The sequence below is a fragment of the Haematobia irritans genome, chromosome 2 (assembly GCF_050003625.1).
Source record: "Haematobia irritans isolate KBUSLIRL chromosome 2, ASM5000362v1, whole genome shotgun sequence".
Taxonomy (NCBI): Eukaryota; Metazoa; Arthropoda; class Insecta; order Diptera; family Muscidae; genus Haematobia; species Haematobia irritans.
In genome coordinates, this window is record NC_134398.1 from 107,324,450 (window position 1) to 107,345,381 (window position 20,932).

A 20,932-nucleotide genomic window follows, 5' to 3' on the forward strand; every position below is an offset into this window, starting at 1 on the left:
CTATTATTTACTTTTGTGGAACCAACCAGATTGCTCCAAAAACATTAACAAACTGCTTAAGTTAACGTTTTCCAGGTCAGCCAGTAATCTAAAGCTATATGCTCCTAAAATTCGCTTACGCCTTACACAAAAAGCAGGACACTCACACAAGAGGTGTTTAATTGATTCCTTTTCCTCCACATCATGACAGCTTATACAATAGTCATTATACTTCGCACCTATAGTTTTTGCAAATTCGCCTATCAGGCAGCGACACGTTATAGCAGATGTCAGGAATGCTATCTGACGCCTTGAGAACACTAGCATATCTAGTGTGCGGTTTAAGTTTAAATGGGGCCATATTTGCTTGGTGTCGTTACAACCCTTGCAATTTTCCCATCGAATATTGGCCATCATAACAGTCTTCTCACGCAGTAAGAGCTTGCAGGTGGCCAGAGGCATACCAACAGATTCTAGTTCCCCTGGAATATGTAAGGTAGTTCCTAGCCTTGCTAACACATCTGCTTCGCAGTTCCCCGGTATGTTCCTATGGCCAGGCACCCATATTAGGTGAATATTGTACTGCTCAGCCATCTCGTTGAGAGATTTGCGGCAGTCTAAGGCCGTTTTCGAGTTAAGGAACACAGAGTCCAAGGATTTTATTGCAGGTTGACTGTCTGAGTATATATTAATGCCAATATTTGTTGGAACATTACTTCTCAGCCAATTCACCACCTCTCTTATTGCCAATATTTCAGCCTGAAAAACACTACAGTGATTAGGTAATCTTTTCGCTATTCGAATTTCCAGATCTTTAGAATATACTCCGAACCCCACTTGTCCATTCAATTTGGAGCCATCAGTATAGAAATCTATATATCTTTTATTCCCCGGTGTCCTCTCTGCGTCTTGACACGAAAATAAACCACCTAAAGCATTCCAATCTTGGCAGTAATACAATTCCCAATGAGACTCGAATTGTTTAAAGGTTGGATGTACAAAAGATGTATAGTGTTTATTTGCTAAAAAGTAATTGTATAAAATACAATGAAATTAAAAAATTAAGACTATGCTTACATGTTTTTTGTGTCCAGCAGAAAGGGACAAAATCAAGGCCTGAAGGGCTTTTATATGAAAAAAGGGAACGCTAAAATTTACTAATACAAATAAACATATATAATGTATATAAGGAACTGCCATAAAATTATTGTTCAGTGGTTGCGGTTCGAACCCCTTCGAACCCACTCGCATTGCCAACGGTAGTGCTGCCATTTTTCGGGTTGCCATCAACAACATCCTCACCCCCGTGAACTGACCCGGACGGGGAGGCTTCACAAGAATCATGCACATCAAGCACTGCAAGTTTAGATATGGGTCTTCGATATTGGCCTGAGACGGTTGATACCAACGCCGACCGAGCCACTCCATCTTTACCCACAAACAATTCGGTTACTCTTCCACGTTTCCACTGTGACCTCGGCATGTCAGGGTCGCATATAAAAATCAAACATCCAACACTAATTGGATTTGAGGGGAGACACCACTTCGACCTCCTTGTCATCTCCGGCAAGTATTCGGACATCCATTGACGCCACATTCCATTTTTTAGATTTTGTAGAACTCGCCACTGTTTCCGTAAACACATTAGCCTTGGCTCGAAGGGGGCTGGCGTCTGGGTAGAATTCAAACATCCCAATAAGAAATGATTTGGTGTGAGGGGGTCCGGATCACTTGGAGTCACAGGTAGATGTGTCAGGGGACGTGAGTTGACCATGTTTTCTGACTCAATCAAAAAACTGTGCAGAGTTGCTTCTCGGGGGGCCTGCTCTTTTAACATCATGAAAAGAGCCTTCTTGACAGAGCGCACGAGTCGTTCCCAGACACCACCTTCGCTGGGATTTGCTGGGGAATTAAAAATCCATTTGATACCAAGGCCTGCAAGAGATGAAGTAATTACGTTATTGTCAAAAAAGTTATTAACCCCCTGCAATTCTTTGGCAACTCCCACGAAGTTGGTGCCGTTGTCGCTCCGTATAACCAAAGGCAGTCCTCTTCTATTAACGAAATTTCTCAAGCACAAAAGGAAGGCATCGGTTGATAAATCGGTTGATAGTTCTAAGTGCACGGCTCGTACTGTCAAGCAGGTGAATAAACAGACCCACCTCTTTTCCCGCTGGCGACGCACTGTGACATTTAAAGGCCCAAAATAGTCCACTCCTGTATACGTGAACGGCCGAACATAAGGAGTCACTCTATCGATTGGAAGAGGAGCCACTTGGGGTTGACTTGGCTTGGCACGATGAAGGCGGCAAACACGGCATGAGGACTGGACGCTATTCAAGAGACGGCGAAGAGATGGTACCCAAAAACGCTGACGAATTTCATTCATGACAGTGGATGTATTGATATGTTGAAATTTGGTATGGTATGATTCCACTAATAAACGAGTGAACAGGTGCTTCGTTGGGAGAATTATAGGATTTTTTGCTTCTATAGACAAATTCGGAGCATTAACCAGACGACCATTACCACGAAGTAAGCCATCAACTCCAATGAACGGATTGAGTGATTTTATTGAACTGGTGTTAGCGACTGATTTATTTTTCTGGATACATGTAATTTCATTAGCAAAACAAGATTTTTGTACTTCTTGACATAGATGGTTTTCCGCCCAAACTTCTTCTTCTACCGTCAGCTCGCCTTTGATGCAGTCGATGCCTTTTAATTTATATAGCAAATTAAGTATGTACCGCCTTACCCAAGCCATGGTTCTTCTGAGTCTGGAATATTTAGAAAAGCGATTAAACTCAGGAATTTCAGGTCGTACCTGGTTTGTAAAAAGAATGATATGTTTTGAACGGAGCTCGGAACCGCTGTCATCAGAACAATTTTTCATTTGGGTTTCCAATGGCCAGTGTGACTCATCCATACGAAGAAAATCTGGTCCATTTTTCCACCGTCCGTCTATCTCATAATTAATGGGAAATTTGGCTCTAGTCCCATAATCAGCTGGATTTATATTTCCGGGGCACCATTTCCAGTCACTGATTTGGCTGCTTTCCAAAATTTCACCAACCCTGTTGGCGACAAACTGTTTGTAGATACGATGATCAGAACGGATCCATTGCACTACAGTTCTTGAATCTGTCCAAAAATAATATTTATTAATATTTTTTAAATGTTTTTTTATAATCAACTCTTTTAAACGAACGCCCATTGTTGCTGCTTGTAACTCTAATTTGGGAATGGTGTGATACCGTGTTGGTGCGCAGGCAGTTTTTCCCATAACAAAAACAACATTAACTCCATCCACACTTACCGTTCTCCAGTACGCTACCACCGCCATTGCCTCTTCACTAGCGTCTGCAAATATATGCAACTCCACATGACAATTAAGAAAATATTTCCCATAACAACGTGGCACTTTATACTGTTCCAATTTATATAACTCCTGCAGCCACATCTTCCAACACTCATAAATTTGTACTGGCAGTTCTTCGTCCCATTGGATTCCAGCTTTCCAAACATGCTGCATCAAAATTTTTGAACCAATCATAAAATCGCATACAAAACCATAGGGATCGTAAATAGACATATTCAATGATAGCATTTCCCTTTTTGTAGGATCTTTTCTACCCTCCAAAATAGATTTTTCAATTTTGTGCAAATTTAATCGGAAACAAAATATGTCATTTTCTGGCAACCAATGAATTCCCAAAATTCTTTCAATGTTATCTTTTAATAAAAACTCACCACCATTGTTTTTTCCATTGGCCGACTGCCCACAAGCTGTTCTGACTTTCTCGGAATTTGAGACTATATTCCTCAACTCGAATCCTCCAGCACGATGTATACTTATCACGTTATTCACTACGTCAATGGCTTCCTCTTCAGTATTGAAACAATCAACATAATCGTCCACATAATGACGTTCAATAATACCTTTTACTGCCCGTGGACATTTTTCTTCAAAATTTTTTGCATTTAAATTTTTAACATATTGGGCTATCGCCGGGGAACAAGTGGCTCCGAAAATCATTCTTTCCATCACAAATATTTCCACACTGTTATCACTTTCACCATTTCTCCACAGGAATCGCTGGCTATCTTGATCCTCCTTTGCTATTTTAATTTGGTGGAACATTTCTTTGATGTCACCGCAAACTGCAATGGAAGCTTCCCGAAACTTTAAAATAATAGAAATAAGTGAATTGTTTATATCTGGCCCAGAAAGAAGACACTTATTCAATGATACATTGTTCACTTCCGCAGCAGCATCAAAGACAATTCGAACACCCTTTTTATTTACATTTTTAAAAAAATGTGGTAAATAAAATACTCGTTTATTTTGAATTTCCTTTTCAGCATCACTCAATTTTCTGGCATAACCCTTTGCAATGTAGTCATTAATTTTTTGACAATATTCAGTTGCATATTCATTATCTCGATTCATTTTATTTTCCACACTGCACAATCGTCTTAGGGCCATAGGGTAAGTATCAGGAAACGGTTTTACGTTTTCTTTCCACAAGAGTCGACTTTCGTACCTACCATCTACCTTTCTTGTTGATTCATTCAAAATATTCAAGGCACGTTCATTTTCATTTGACAACAATGGTTGTATATTTGCTTTTATTCCAAATGATTCCACGTCAAAATAATTCCTCATAAGATTTTCCATAACTGTGTAATTTTCTACTTTTGTATTGGTTGACTTGCGTATGTGCAACGCCCGATTATTACTCACAACATCTTCTTCTGGCATTGGTCCATAAATTACGACTCCGAGTCTTGTGGTGGTGACAATCGGCCCAACGGTTGACAAATGGCGTGGTACATCAAGAGGAACTGTTAAAAAACAATGAGTAAGGCTTAATATTAGTTTTGGTTGTACGTTGATGTATTCGCTGAAATTGATATTTGAGAAATCATAATCTCCATTCAACTTTACCAAACTTTCCCATTTACAACTTTGTACTGGCAACGATAAATTGTCTGAAATGTAGACATCTCCAATTGTGTAGCGCTTGCAAAATTGACCAACTCCACTTATTGTTAATACCACCTTTTGCGTCGTTTGCATCATACTATGGTCGTTCAACCATTGCAAAGATAACATTTCGATTTTTCCCTGTAGATCCAATTCGTCACCAAGTGCTTTGTCTAGCATCGAAACATTGGCACCGTCATCGATAAAGGCATATGTTGTTATGGTCTTATGCTTCCCAAAAAGCTTCACGGGGACAATCTGGAATAAAATATTGGTAGTGTTGTTTAAAGCGTGACAATTTCTTGTGTTTGATTGCATTGAATTTTGGGTGGGTTGCTGCGAAATATCAACACCTTGGGAAGTGGTAGTTTTGTGCAGCAAAACATGATGAAACTTTCCACACTCACTTTTATCACACTTTACTCGATTTCTGCACTGGGAAATTTGATGCCCTTTTTTCAAACAACAAAAACACGACTTACTATCCTTTATTATCTTCCATTTATTTTCGACGGACATATCCAAGAATTGTTTACAATTTATTAATGACGGGCAGAGTCCCTTGCACACTAAACAATTCTTGACGGCGGCAAAAGCAAACTTACGACTTTGATGGCTAGAGTTAGAACGACGGCTATTAGAGGGTAACGTATCGTAGACGACATTGGCGATGCGTCGTAAATTTTGCAACCAATCACTGAAGTCAACAACGGTGGGCATTCTTTCCAAAGACAAGCATTTTTCACCCCATTGCATTTGTCGGTTAATAGGTAATTTTGCAACTAACTCACTCAGTAAAGACGGGTTTGCCAAATGATGTTCTCCTTTAACATTTTTCAGGAATGTAGACATATTGGTGATTTTTGTGGAGAACGTGACCAAAGAGTCCAAGTTGTCATTTTGTAATGGTGTTATCTGGCGTACCTTCTCAATTTGGCTACGTATAAGTTGCTCTGGACGACCAAAGGTTTCACGAAGTGTAGACATGATGTGGCTGACGTTGGAAGAATTTCCTAGGAGACACTCCACTACTTCACGGGCACGGCCATTCAATGACTCTCTTAACCTCATTATGTTGTGTAGATCGGAATATGAAAATTCTGCGGTGGTAGAATAAAATGACTCTGAAAATTTTTGCCATTCTTCCGGATAACCTGAAAATGAGGGAAGAGGGTATATTTTTTTCTGAGGCATATTTACATAATTTATGCTTGGAGTGCTACATCCACTACAGGACGTTACGTTTGATCCATACGTTAACGGCGGTAAAGTCTCACGCGGTTGTTGAGAAGACGTTGGCGGCATTTGCTGTGAGGGAGGCGGCGGCGTTAACACTGGTAGAACTGGCTGAGAATTTTCAAATGACAATTGTTGCTGCGATGTCTGCTGACCATGAGATTGTTGGACGGACGGTGTTGTATGCTGCGATATTACTTTTTCATCCAAATCTTTTCGCAGTTTTTGAATCTCTGTCTGCTGCACTTTAAACTGATCTTGCAGCAACTTCTGCATTTGCATCATTTGTTTCTGCATTGTCACCATTTGCTTTTGCAACTCACCCCCTACGTCCATTGTTGTTGTCTTTGAGTGTTGAATTGGTGTTAAATTCTGCTTTTCGGCTTCTATGCGGTCACTACTAGCAGATGACGTAGACGGTTGATTTGTTGATTTTTCTTGCAGTTTATTGGTTGGCGTACATACTTTTCCTCCAATTTGCATAGATGTTTTGATGTGGGCGAATGTTGTAGGCTCATGTCGATGAGGTATGCGTCGAAGCGGGCTGGGGGTTTACCTTGTGTTGATCGTTTGCTTCTCTGCTGCGAAGGTTCGGGCTTTTCTGACATGAAATTATCAAAGGCAGTTATAAAAATTTTAACATAAATAAATTGACGGCATAAATAACATGTAACACAGACGGCATCAATAATTAGACGGCAGTGATTCTTTTGGCTAGGAATATGACAAATTCCTCCACTATAAAAAACACAGAATCACTTGTCAATAAATTAAAAACGGCAAATATAACATCGACTGTTGTTATGGCAGTTAGGCATCGACAAATTAGGCAGCATCCATAACAAATTAAATTCGGCAGTAGGCTTGAAGTTAATTGGTTTCTTGTAACGTCCAATATATGGTCAATTAAAACTTCAAATAAAACATCAAATAAAAATGTCCTCTCTGCGTCTTGACACGAAAATAAACCACCTAAAGCATTCCAATCTTGGCAGTAATACAATTCCCAATGAGACTCGAGTTGTTTAAAGGTTGGATGTACAAAAGATGTATAGTGTTTATTTGCTAAAAAGTAATTATATAAAATACAATGAAATTAAAAAATTAAGACTATGCTTACATGTTTTTTGTGTCCAGCAGAAAGGGACAAAATCAAGGCCTGAAGGGCTTTTATATGAAAAAAGGGAACGCTAAAATTTACTAATACAAATAAACATATATAATGTATATAAGGAACTGCCATAAAATTATTGTTCAGTGGTTGCGGTTCGAACCCCTTCGAACCCACTCGCATTGCCAACGGTAGTGCTGCCATTTTTCGGGTTGCCATCGACAACACCCCGGGGTCTGTGTACACCACGCCTCACTGTTGGGAATTAGAGTCTCAAACTTTTTGTCGAAAAGTGGACTCGCCCAAGTGTAATCCACTACGTTAGGCACATCTGGCATTACTTTGAGGACCGAACTATGACCGTACATTTTTTCCGACCACAGCGATAGCTCGCGCAACCGCACAGCCGTTGTTGCAGCTGACTGTTTGGCCAAAATGTCTAAAGGCAATAGATGTAGCATGACATTAAGGGAGTCTGTTCCTGTCTTACTAAATGCGCCTGAGATACATAAGCTCGCCATACGATGAACTTTATCTAAACAAGTCGGTTTCTGAAGTGCCGGCCACCAGACTACAACACCATATAGCATTATAGGTCTAACTACTGCCGTGTATAGCCAATGCACAATTTTTGGTTTTAGTCCCCACTTCTTCCCTATTGCCTTTTTGCACGAGTACAAAGCTACCGTGGCTTTTCTCGCCCTCTCTTCAATATTAAGACTAAAATTCAGCTTCCTGTCCAAAATAACGCCAAGGTATTTTGCACACTCACCAAAGGGAATTTCAGTACCCCCTAAGGAAATGGGCCTAACCGTGGGAGTTTTGCGATCTTTGCAGTACATGACTAGTTCTGTCTTTGTTGGATTTACACCAAGACCATTATCTTTCGCCCATTTCTCAGTCATCCGGAGAGCTCTCTGTATAATATCTCTGATTGTGGATGGGAATTTTCCCCTGACTGCTAGCGCCACATCATCTGCGTATGCCACCACTTTTATCCTTTCCTTTTCTAGGGAAGGTTGTTTATAGCAACATTCCAAAGAAGAGGTGATAGAACTCCTCCTTGGGGAGTGCCTCTGTTCACATACCTTTGTATGTTTGCTTGCCCTAGTGTGGCTGAAATACGTCTCTTTATTAGAAGTTCGTCTAACAGCCTAAGTATACCTGGATCAACATTTAGAGTTGTCAGTCCATTTAATATCGAGCTCGGATGGACATTATTGAACGCCCCTTCGATGTCTTGAAACGCCACGATTGTGTATTCTTTGACAGATAGTGAGCTTTCAATAAAGCTGACAAGTTCATGCAATGCGGTCTCAGTAGACCTGCCCTTCGAGTATGCATGCTGTCGTTTCGAGAGCAAACTTGAATCAACGCTAGTTCTAAGATAAATGTCTATCATCCTCTCCAGGGTCTTAAGTAGGAATGAGGATAAGCTGATTGGTCGGAAATCCTTCGCACTCGAGTGAGAGGCTTTTCCTGCTTTAGGAAGACGACTTTTGTTTCCCTCCACTTTTCTGGAATATATGCTAAGTTTACACATCGTTTATATATCACCGTCAACCAGGGGATAATTCTTTCAGACACTGCCTGTAACTCCGCCGGAGCAATTCCATCAGGTCTGGGGGATTTGAATGGTCCAATGCCATTTAAAGCCCATTTTATTCTAGATTCCGACACAATTTCCTCGATAGGAAATGATCGCTGAGCCTCTGTTACACCGCCGGAACATGGTTCAACCGTCTGATTTCCAGGGAAGTGTGTGTCCAAAAGTACCTCCAACGTCTCCTCACTGGACGTTGTCCAATTTCCCTCCGATGTTTTAGTGAAACCTGGAGTGGTGTTAGTGGATGCTGGTACCTTCCGTAGTCTGGAAGCCTCTGACGTATTCTCAATACTGCTACAGTAATCATCCCAAGAGTTTTGTTGAGACCTTCTCAGTTCTCGTTTATATGCTCTCAGATTCATCTTGTAAGTGTCCCAATCCTCCTTTTAACTATTCCTAGAACGAAAATTAACTTAGCTAAAGGAAAAGTTATAAAATTTCAGTGAATGTTTTTTAGTTCACTTACTACGAAATGGGAAGGATTTTTCCTTAATTAAATTTCCAACACAGTAGTTAATGCATCGTTGATTGTGTTATGAAAATACATAGGCAATATAAATATTACTACGAAATATGGACAATTTACTAAGAAACATTTTTGTAGTAAAAATTAACTTAATCACACTACAGATTCGTATGATGGCTTCCTACAGCTTATTCCCCTTTTTATTATAAGTTGGAGTAGTTTTCCTCACATTGAAAATTTTAGATAAAGTAGAATAAAAAGTAGTTAATATAATCCTTGAGGGGGTGTGTAGAGACATATTGTATATATCTCGTATGACTGTTTGTGTTTGTTATTGCTGTTGTTGGTTGTTTTGATTCTAGAGACAGTGTGGATGAATTTCTGGAATGTTCTTTGTGTGTTGTTGGTATCTTTTGTGGTGATAGTTGTTTTGCCGCAATAACGACACCAAAGAGGGATCGTGTGTGTGGAGTTGTTATTTTTCTTGCTGATTTTTGTTTTTCTTTACATCCTTTTATGACTATATGTGTCTTCGAGTTTTATTGCTGCATTCAGTTCTGTTGATGCATTTATGGAGTGGACACGTGGTTTTTATTGAAAACAAAAAACCGTATTGGTGTTCGTTGATGAAATACATTTATTTCGAATAGTTTAGAAACTGAGCAGTGAATGTTGTGTTGTAGAGAAAAACAAAAAACTCTTTATGTTTATAAAAAATATAGAACTAAAAAACAAATCACCGATTAAGGAACAGTATATTTTTGTTAATCATTTAAAATTATTGTTGATATCTAATTTTACAATTATTAATCGAGCTGTATGGACAGATATAGATTAAGCAACATGATTAATAGAGTCATTGAAAAGAAAAGGCCAGATACAAATCTATACACGCCTGGACTGTACATGTTTCGATTCGGGCGAATGAATCTTTCCACAGCCCTTAGTATAGATCTGGCTGGGAGAGATAACTCAATTTTGGGCTCTGTATGCTAACTCCTTATGGAGAAAACATTTGGGATATTTCCTCTTACAAATTGAGTCATCTTTTCTCCCACTGTACATCATCTTTTCATATAACTACAAGTCCCTTAATCTTATTTGTATACCCACCACCATAGAATGGTGACGGGGGTATAATAAGTTTGTCATTCCGTTTGTAACACATCGAAATATCGATTTCCGATAAAGTAAAGGGTGATTTGTTAAGAGCTTGATAACTTTAAAAAAAAAAACGCATAAAATTTGCAAAATCTCATCGGTTCTTTATTTGAAACGTTAGATTGGTCCATGACATTTACTTTTTGAAGATAATTTCATTTAAATGTTGACCGCGGCTGCGTCTTAGGTGGTCCATTCGGAAAGTCCAATTTTGGGCAACTTTTTCGAGCATTTCGGCCGGAATAGCCCGAATTTCTTCGGAAATGTTGTCTTCCAAAGCTGGAATAGTTGCTGGCTTATTTCTGTAGACTTTAGACTTGACGTAGCCCCACAAAAAATAGTCTAAAGGCGTCAAATCGCATGATCTTGGTGGCCAACTTACCGGTCCATTTCTTGAGATGAATTGTTCTCCGAAGTTTTCCCTCAAAATGGCCATAGAATCGCGAGCTGTGTGGCATGTAGCGCCATCTTGTTGAAACCACATGTCAACCAAGTTCAGTTCTTCCATTTTTGGCAACAAAAAGTTTGTTAGCATCGAACGATAGCGATCGCCATTCACCGTAACGTTGCGTCCAACAGCATCTTTGAAAAAATACGGTCCAATGATTCCACCAGCGTACAAACCACACCAAACAGTGCATTTTTCGGGATGCATGGGCAGTTCTTGAACGGCTTCTGGTTGCTCTTCACTCCAAATGCGGCAATTTTGCTTATTTACGTAGCCATTCAACCAGAAATGAGCCTCATCGCTGAACAAAATTTGTCGATAAAAAAGCGGATTTTCTGCCAACTTTTCTAGGGCCCATTCACTGAAAATTCGACGTTGTGGCAGATCGTTCGGCTTCAGTTCTTGCACGAGCTGTATTTTATACGGTTTTACACCAAGATCTTTGCGTAAAATCTTCCATGTGGTCGAATAACACAAACCCAATTGCTGCGAACGGCGACGAATCGACATTTCACGGTCTTCAGCAACACTCTCAGAAACAGACGCAATATTCTCTTCTGTACGCACTGTACGCATTCGTGTGGTTGGTTTAATGTCCAATAAAGTAAACTGAGTGCGAAACTTGGTCACAATCGCATTAATTGTTTGCTCACTTGGTCGATTATGTAGACCATAAATCGGACGTAAAGCGCGAAACACATTTCGAACCGAACACTGATTTTGGTAATAAAATTCAATGATTTGCAAGCGTTGCTCGTTAGTAAGTCTATTCATGATGAAATGTCAAAGCATACTGAGCATCTTTCTCTTTGACACCATGTCTGAAATCCCACGTGATCTGTCAAATACTAATGCATGAAAATCCTAACCTCAAAAGAATCACCCTTTATATATATTCTTGATCAGGAAGAAATTCTAAGACGATATAACGATGTCCGTCTGTCTGTCTGTTGTAATCACGCTACAGTCTTCAATAATGAAGCAATCGTGCTGAAATTTTGCACAAACTCGTCTTTTGTCTGCAGGCAGGTCAAGTTCGAAGATAGGCTATATTGGTCTAGGTTTTGATATAGTCCACATATAAACCGACCTCCCGATTTGGGGTCTTGGGCTTATAGAAATCGTAGTTTTTATCCAATTTGCCTGAAATTTGAAATCTAGAGGTATTGTAGGACCACAAATACGTGTGCCAAAAATTGTGAGTATCGGTCCATATTTTGGTATAGCCCCCATATAGACCGATCTCCCGATTTTATTTCTTGGGCTTATAGAAACCGCAGTTTTTATTCAATTTACCTGAAATTAAAAAACTAGAGGTATTGTAGGACCACAAATTGTGAGTATCGGTCCATGTTTTGGTATGGTCCCCATATAAAACGACCTCCCGATTTGGGGTCTTGGGCTTATAGAAACCGTAGTTTTTATCCAATTTGTCTGAAATTGGAAATTTAGAGGTATTTTAGGACCATAAAGAGGTGTGCCGAAAATGGTGAATATCGGTCCATATTTTGGTATAGCCCCCATATAGACCGATTTCTCGATTTTACTTCTTGGGCTTCTAGAATCCGAAGTTTTTATCCTATTTGCCTGAAATTGGAAATCTAGAGGTATTTTCGGGTCATAAAGAGGTGTGCCGAAAACGGTGAGTATCGGTCCATATTTTAGTATAGCCCCCATAAGAACGATCTCCCGATTTAACTCCTTGGGTTTCTAGAAACCGTAGTTTTTATCTGATTTGCCTGAAATTGTAAATATTCAGGTATTTTAGGCTCACAAAAACGTGTATCGGATTAAGTTTTTATCGGTCCATTTGGTAATGCCTCCATATAGACCGACTTCACTTCTTGAGGGTGTAGAAGGCGCACTGATCATGAAAATTGCTTGAAACTCAATGTAAAATTTCCAGATTTTACTTCTACAGATTTAAGATTTCAAATCAAGACGTTATTTTATAATTTTCTTCCAAACTTACAAGAGATGTTAATATTCCTCTAAAACTCAAACAAAAATGGTTCTTATAAATCCAGAATCTGATATAGTCCTCATAGGTGAAATCTTTAAATTTATCTTCGGGAAGTGTCCTCAAGCCCTCCTGAAATTTGAAAGGAAACCCTAATATTTGGTTCATGGTGGTGGGTATTTAAGATTCGGCCCAGCCGAACTTAGTGCTGTATATACTTGTTTTATTTCGTTTTGTTACACAGTAATGCAACAAAACGAAATTGTTTATTTTTGGAAAGCTAATTTGTTCGAATTCACCTAAGTGGTGAACAATCGAACAATGCTTTTTGTTTCTACAGTCAACAACATCAACATGTGACTACTTACAGAGACTGGTTTCAAGGTGAACAATCGAACGATGCTTTTTGTTTCTACAGTCAACAACATCAACATGTGACTACTTACAGAAACTGGTTTCAAGGAGACAACAACAATTCTAACGCGTACATTAGTAGTGTTTTTCCTAGTTTTACGACTCTATTAATCATGTTCCCTAATCTACAGTGGGATGATGATGTAGAAGGCGCCTACACCCTCAAGAAGTGAAGTCGGTCTATATGGAGGCATTACCAAATGGACCGATAAAAACTTAATCCGATACACGTTTTTGTGAGCCTAAAATACCTGAATATTTACAATTTCAGGCAAATCAGATAAAAACTACGGTTTCTAGAAACCCAAGGAGTTAAATCGGGAGATCGTTCTTATGGGGGCTATACTAAAATATGGACCGATACTCACCGTTTTCGGCACACCTCTTTATGACCCGAAAATACCTCTAGATTTCCAATTTCAGGCAAATAAGATAAAAATTTCGGATTCTAGAAGCCCAAGAAGTAAAATCGAGAAATCGGTCTATATGGGGGCTATACCAAAATATGGACCGATACTCACAATTTTTGGCACACGTATTTGTGGTCCTACAATACCTCTAGATTTCAAATTTCAGGCAAATTGGATAAAAACTACGATTTCTATAAGCCCAAGACCCCAAATCGGGAGGTCGGTTTATATGTGGACTATATCAAAACCTAGACCAATATAGCCTATCTTCGAACTTGACCTGCCTGCAGACAAAAGACGAGTTTGTGCAAAATTTCAGCACGATTGCTTCATTATTGAAGACTGTAGCGTGATTACAACATACAGACAGACGGACATCGTTATATCGTCTTAGAATTTCTTCCTGATCAAGAATATATATACTTTATCGGAAATCGATATTTCGATGTGTTACAAACGGAATGACAAACTTATTATACCCCCGTCACCATTCTATGGTGGTGGGTATACAAATAAGATTAAGGGACTTGTAGTTATATGAAAAGATGATGTACAGTGGGAGAAAAGATGACTCAATTTGTAAGAGGAAATTTCCCAAATGTTTTCTCCATAAGGAGTTAGCATAAAGAGCCCAAAATTGAGTTATCTCTCCCAGCCAGATCTATACTAAAAGCTGTGGAAAGATTCATTCGCCTGAATCGAAACATGTACAGTCCAGGCGTGTATAGATTTGTATCTGGCGTTTTCTTTTCAATGACTCTATTAATCATGTTCCTTAATCCATAAAGCTCGAATAATAATTGTAAAATTAGATATAATGCTTTTGGACGTTAATTGCCTGTTTCGGTATCAGGCTAACATTAAATATTATTGTTGATTTTAAACTCATTTACATAAAAATATAAAAATATCTCCTTTATTGTATATCATGAGCCATATTTTTGTGTATTATAACAAAAATTTTTTGAAATAAAGTACTGGTGGTTATAGAAAATTGACTTGTTTTATACGAAAAATTTCATTGCTGTATACAGCCTCGTTGTACATTTGATTCCTCAATTTCTCTACTTTTGTGAAAATTATACTGACGTACAGTTTATTTGAAAACAAATTCTTAATATAGGTTTCCCAAAAAATGTTTAATTTTTCCGGATAGCAGGAATATTTTGAATGAGTGTAAGTACATTCTTCCCACAGCGAAGTAATAATGAACTAAAATACGATGCAATAGATGAACTAATTTATAAGAAAATCATGAACTTATCTAGATGAAAAAAGTCTTTGGCGCCAAATCAGGGTCATTCTTACTATGGGTTAGTTCATTTTTCGTAAACAATACTAAACTTTTTTTCGGTGTATAATTGTCAGGGGAAAATTCCCATCCACAATCAGAGATATTATACAGAGAGCCCTCCGGATGACTGAGAAATAGGCGAAGGAGAATGGTCTTGGGGTAAATCCTGCAACGACAGAACTAGTCATGTACTGCAAAGATCGCAAAACTCCCACGGTTAGGCCCATATCCTTAGAGGGCAGGGATCCGGAGCGGTCCATTTTTTCGCTCCGCTCCCGCTCCGGAGAAAAGGAAAACGATCCGCTCCACGCTCCGCTCCGAGAGAAAAAAAATCGCTCCGCTCCTCTTCGAGAAAATTAGAGTATATTATATAATTATATAATCTGAACCAATTTGCATAATAATTTTTCAAAATCGGGCGATACATACATGGGAGCTATATCTACATCTGAACCGATTTCGATGAAATTGTGCACATACCGTTAGTACTATAGTTGACTTTGAGTAAGATCGGTTAGTAAATAAGGGTTCTATGGCCAAATTTGGGAAAATCGTGCTATACATATATATGAGAGTTATATCTAAATCTGAACCGATTTCGATGATATTTCGCACATATAGTTAGTGCTATAGAAGATTACATTTAGCAAACTTTGAGTAAGATCGGTTGATAAATAAGGGTTTTATAGCCAAATTTAGAAAAATCGGGCGGGACATATATATGGGAGCTATAGCTAAATCTGGGAAAATCGGGCGATACATATATATGAGAGCTATATCTAAATCTGAACCGATTTGGATGAAATTTTGCAGACTTGAAGGGCGATGAAAAAGATTACCTTTTGCCAAATTTGGAGACGATCCGTTTGAAAAAAAGCACAGCGTGACCCCATTTGCCGAAATCGGTCGATACATATATATGGGAGCTGTATCTAAATTTGATCCGATTTCTTCCAAATTCAATAGCGTTCGTCCTTGTGCCCAAAAAACTCCCTGTACCAAATTTCATCATAATCGGTTAATATTTGCGACCGGAATCCTGTGAACAACAAATACATGGACAGACGGACGGACACCAAGCGCTAGATCGACTCAGGAGGTGATTCTGAGTCGATCGGTATATATTTTATGGGGTTTAAAATCAATATTTCTGGTAGGCACATTTTTTGGCAGATCAAACTTATTATACCCTAACCACTATGTGGTTTAGGGTATAATGACTTTAAAACAATGTGTTGAAACATTTTATTAATTTTGAAGATTTTTTCAGAAATATTAAATCCATTTTGACTTCATTAAAGCCAAATTTTCATTCATGTTAGGATACACATTTTTATGTCGAATCACTTAGCTATAAGGACAAACAGACTTCATGGAAAAGTTTAGAGACTTTTAGACAAGGAAAAAACTTTATTTCAGAGAAAAACGTCTTCTATTCTAAGCAAAATTAGTATTCGTATTTTAAGCATGTGAAATATTTGGCCTCCCGACAATATTCTTTGCGGTGCACCATCTACTATTTAATATGTGATAGAAACCAAATTTATGAAAATGGACCAAAATGAACCAAATTCTGTTTGGTCCGACCATCGGACCAAATTTAAAAATTAGAAATCTTTTGGACCAATTTTGGTCCGATCGGACCAAAACGGCAACGCTGATTGGAATTGAAAGTCTATACACAGAGTAGAAGTAACTACTCTCCGAAAGAGGTTTTGTTATATTTGTAATGTGTGTGTATGTTTATGTTTGCAACAACCTCCATCGAAATCAGTCCGTGGTATACCTACGAATATTCTTACTCAGATCTAGTGTTACCTAATTTCGCTTTTTTCCTCTTTATTGTAAAAATACATTTTCGAACAGCGTTTTTAAGAAATGTTCGTTCTCAAAAAAAGTAGATAACATGCAATAATACAAATCAAGTCATTAGTTTTCAATGTTAGAAAAAGTTAAAATAAATGTATATGCGCACATTTTTCAACCAAAATTGAAACTATCCATAATTTTAATTAAATTTTCGAGAACTAATATCAGAAATAAGAGAATGCTAGGATATAGTACAATAGTAAAGCAAATATGAATGTCCTTACACTGAAAAAAAAAACATGCCCGGTTCCAAAGATTTTGTCTTTACTTTAACAGTTTGGGTATTAATTCCGAGCCAAAGAAGCGGAGAATACAAGTAAGGATACTTTAAAGACGCAGTTCTCTTTTAAATTTGGGGGTTATGTACTTGCAAATGTTAATTTTTCATTTTTTTAGATTTTTTTCGTCAGTTGTTATCAAAATCCTTTAAAAACGAGTTAACGACAATTTTATTTTCCATATTAAGACTCGACTTCCAGTAGAAATTATGCTATGTTTCAAGTAAAAAGCGTCTTTAAAATAAAGTGTTGAAAAACATGTCTTATTTTTTAACGATTTTTTGCTTTGTAGGCAAGATGCAAAAAGGAAACAAATTTAAAGACAATTTTATTAATTTTAAAGAATTTTTCTCAATTATTAAAGTCACGTTGACCTTACCTCAAAAATGTTATCTTTCATGTTATGATACACATTTTTAAGTAAAATCACTTAATTATAAGGACATTACAACTTCATTCAAAAGTTTATTGGCAGTTGGACAAGGAAAAACACTTTATTTTAGAGAAATGCGTCTTCCATGCTAAGCAAAATTTGCATTCTTATTCTAAGGACATGAAATCTTTGACTTCACGACAATATTTTTTTCAGTGTAGAAAACTAAAAAATTAAATATAAATAAGATCGTTTAATTGCATTTATTTGACGTTCATTACAAACATCTTTGTAGTAATATGGGATGAAATTGATCGAAAGTACTGTTGTTACTTTTACAACACATACTAGAGATATATTTTGACATTTGCCGTTTTTGAAAACAATTACTAAAAAACACGTTGTGTTTTCCCCAATGTACGTACGTACAAAAATACATATCGTATATTTTAAACCTTTACTCACACTACGCTAAGTACTAGCTATATTTGAAATTACCTACACAGTGTAATTTCAAAGTTACATTCAAGTTATATTTTATTCGGAGCGGAGCGGTTTTTCATTTGGAAACCGCTCCGCTCCGGATTTTAGAAATGCCGCTCCCGCTCCGGCAAAAAAAGGGCTTGCTCCGCTCCGGATCCCTGTTAGAGGGTATTGAAATTCCCTTAATTCCCTTAGGTGAGTGTGCAAAATACCTTGGCGTTATTCTGGACAGGAAGCTGAACTTTAAGCTTAATATTGAAGAAAAGGCGAGAAAAGCCACGGTAGCTTTGTACTCGTGCAAAAAGGCAATAGGAAAAAGTGTGGACTAAAACCAAAAATTGTGCATTGGCTATACACGGCAGTGGCTAGACCTATAATGCTATAATGCACTTCAGCAGCCGACAAGTTTAGACAAATTTCAGCGTATGGCATGCTCGTGTGTCTCAGACGCATTCAGTAAGACAGGAACAAATTCCCTTAATGTCATGCCGAATCTATTGCCTTTAGACATTTTGGCCAAACAGTCAGCTGCAACAACGGCTGTGCGGTTGCGCGAGTTATTGCTGTGGTCGGAAAAAAGGTACGGTCACAGTTCCGTCCTCAAAATAATGCCAGATGTGCCTAACGTAGTGGATTACACTTGGGCGAGTCCACTTTTCGACAAAAAGTTTGAGACTCTAATTCCCAACAGTGAGGCGTGGTGCACACAGACCCCGGGGAATGAACTATATATAGATTTCTACACCGATGGCTCCAAATTGGATGGACAAGTGGGCATCGGAGTATATTCTAATGATCTGGAACTTCGAATAGCGAAAAGATTAACCAATCACTGTAGTGTTTTTCAGGCTGAAATATTAGCAATAAGAGAGGTGGCGAATTGGCTGAGAAGTAATGTTCCAAAAAATGTTGGCATTAATATATACTCAGATAGTCAACCTGCAATAAAATCCTTGGACTCTGTGTTACTTAACTCGAAAACGGCCATCGAATGCCGCAAATCTCTCAATGAGATGGCTGAGCAACCCAATATTCACCTAATATGGGTGCCTGGTCATAGGAACATACCGGGGAACTGCGAAGCGGATGAGTTAGCAAGGCTAGGGACTATCTTACATATTCCAGGGGAACTAGAATCTGTTAGTATGCCCCTGGCTACCTGCAAGCCCATACTGCGTGAGAAGGCTGTTATGATGGCAAATGTTTGATGGGAGGTTCAAGGATTGTAACGACACCATGCAAATATGGCCCCATTTAAATTTAAATCGCACACTAGATATGCTAGTGTTCCCGAGACGTCGGATATCACTCCGAATTTGCAAAAACTATTGGTTCGAAGTATAATGACTATTGTATGAGCTGTCATGATGCGGAGAAAAAGGAATCAATTAAACACCTCTTGTGTTAGTATCCTGCATTTTGTGTAAGGCGTAAGCAAATTTTAGGGGCATATAGCTTTAGATTACTGGCGGACCTGGAAAACGTTAACTTAAGCAGTCTGCTAATGTTTTTGGAACAATTTGGTTGGTTCAACAGAAGAAAACAATCAAGAAGGTTCAGCGGTTAAAACTAGAAGTACCCATATGTAATAGGTACTTTTAGTTAATGTGGTACCACAATGGACTGAATAGTGAGCCTGAAACTTAATTGGGCTGCCACTTTAACCTAACCTAACCTAGAGTCCATCTTTCCATATATTTTTGAATTGCATCTATATTACCTAAATAACTGTTTGCTCAAAATTATGTTAAGAATAAACGCATTTTCGTTCAGAAAATGTATAATAAAGCAAAATATAATCAATTTGTTGTAAATAAATCTTAAATTCGCAACAAAAATTAAAATTTTAAAAATATGTAAAGTGGTTTGTGTCTTCGGTAAAACAATTTTAACTTCATACCCTTGAACAACTTAAACTTCACAACCTTATCATAGAGTATAATTTTCCACTAGTGGCATTTATATGATCGGACAAGTTAAGATGTTTGTTGAAAATAACGCCAAGGTTCTTTGCTTTGTTAACAACTTCTAGGAGTGACGTTCCCAATAGTAGATGTATGTTGGTGCCAACTTCAACAGATTTATTACGGATAATTATTGCTTTGGATTTGCTTGGATTAAGCAATAAACTGTTACTTGAAGCCCAATATTGAATTCTACAAATATCTTGATTGATACTTGACACATATACTTTTTCTATAGAATCTAGGTGACATGATGAATACAATATTACGTCATCAGCATATATTTGAATATTCGAAAATTTCACTTGATTAGGCAAATCATTAGAATAAATGGTGTTGGGATATTCCGCAGCAGAAAAAAGGATTTTAATTCACTGTTTTATTAAGCTTAAATTTCTAATAAAAATTCTTGTTAATATTATAATGAAATAATAATATTTCAAAAATTGCTTGCTGCTCAACCAACTCAAAAAACATCCCAGATCATCTACAACTCTTCAAGAAGAATGAAGTCTCTTACTTTACTTCTGCTTCAAATGTATCCAAACCACGACAAAAAATATTTCAATTATGATTGCTCCCCTTCTTCTAATTGGGCCAATCAAAATTCGTGTTTGTTTCCGTTACATACATGAAGTGAAGAAGAATGAAGTCTCCTACTTTACTTCTGCTTCAAATGTATCCAAACCACGACAAAAAATATTTCAATTATGATTGCTCCCCTTCTTCTAATTGGGCCAATCAAAATTCGTGTTTGTTTCCGTTACATACATATATATGTCAGTACAAACAAACACACTCTCAAGAGAGTACCCAAATGAATGAGTGATATCGTGATAGAGAATGCAACTTAAGATCTGTATGCAGAAAATTTATAGGTTAGCAGTGGG

At 37.9% G+C, this 20,932-nt stretch overlaps 2 protein-coding genes across 6 annotated transcripts; both read right to left on the bottom strand.

Annotated features, from left to right (window-relative positions):
* Positions 1-957: 957 nt before the first annotated feature.
* LOC142225974 (uncharacterized) lies at positions 958-2,908 on the bottom strand. The gene is made up of 2 exons (XM_075295830.1): positions 1,057-2,908; positions 958-1,001 (listed from the first exon to the last, which is right to left on the bottom strand). Exon 1 carries the CDS (start codon positions 2,906-2,908, stop codon positions 1,184-1,186), a length of 1,725 nt encoding a protein of 574 aa, XP_075151945.1. The 3' UTR covers positions 958-1,001; positions 1,057-1,183.
* LOC142225973 (uncharacterized) lies at positions 2,533-7,530 on the bottom strand. Of its 5 annotated transcripts, XM_075295824.1 has the most exons (4): positions 7,326-7,530; positions 5,321-7,270; positions 4,931-5,227; positions 4,578-4,827 (listed from the first exon to the last, which is right to left on the bottom strand). In XM_075295824.1, exons 2-4 carry the CDS (start codon positions 6,686-6,688, stop codon positions 4,756-4,758), a joined length of 1,737 nt encoding a protein of 578 aa, XP_075151939.1. In that variant the 5' UTR covers positions 6,689-7,270; positions 7,326-7,530; the 3' UTR covers positions 4,578-4,755. The 5 variants fall into 5 exon arrangements, with proteins under 5 accessions (XP_075151940.1, XP_075151939.1, XP_075151944.1 ...); XM_075295825.1 differs by lacking the exons at positions 5,321-7,270; positions 7,326-7,530 and adding an exon at positions 2,533-3,123 and having other exon boundaries at positions 3,299-4,827; positions 4,931-5,075; XM_075295829.1 differs by lacking the exon at positions 4,578-4,827 and having other exon boundaries at positions 5,054-5,227; positions 5,452-7,270.
* Positions 7,531-20,932: the final 13,402 nt, after the last annotated feature.

Bases quoted from the DNA above. Each gene is read 5' to 3' on its own strand.
- LOC142225974 (XM_075295830.1), bottom strand. From the start codon at position 2,908: ATGGATGAGTCACACTGGCCATTGGAAACCCAAATGAAAAATTGTTCT.
- LOC142225973 (XM_075295824.1), bottom strand. From the start codon at position 6,688: ATGCAAATTGGAGGAAAAGTATGTACGCCAACCAATAAACTGCAAGAA. The intron at 5,228-5,320 runs GTTGATATTTCG...ATTTTATTCCAG, and splicing joins AAACTACCACTTCCCAAGGT to ATTGTCCCCGTGAAGCTTTT. The intron at 4,828-4,930 runs GTAAAGTTGAAT...GTTTTTTAACAG, and splicing joins GTTGTAAATGGGAAAGTTTG to TTCCTCTTGATGTACCACGC.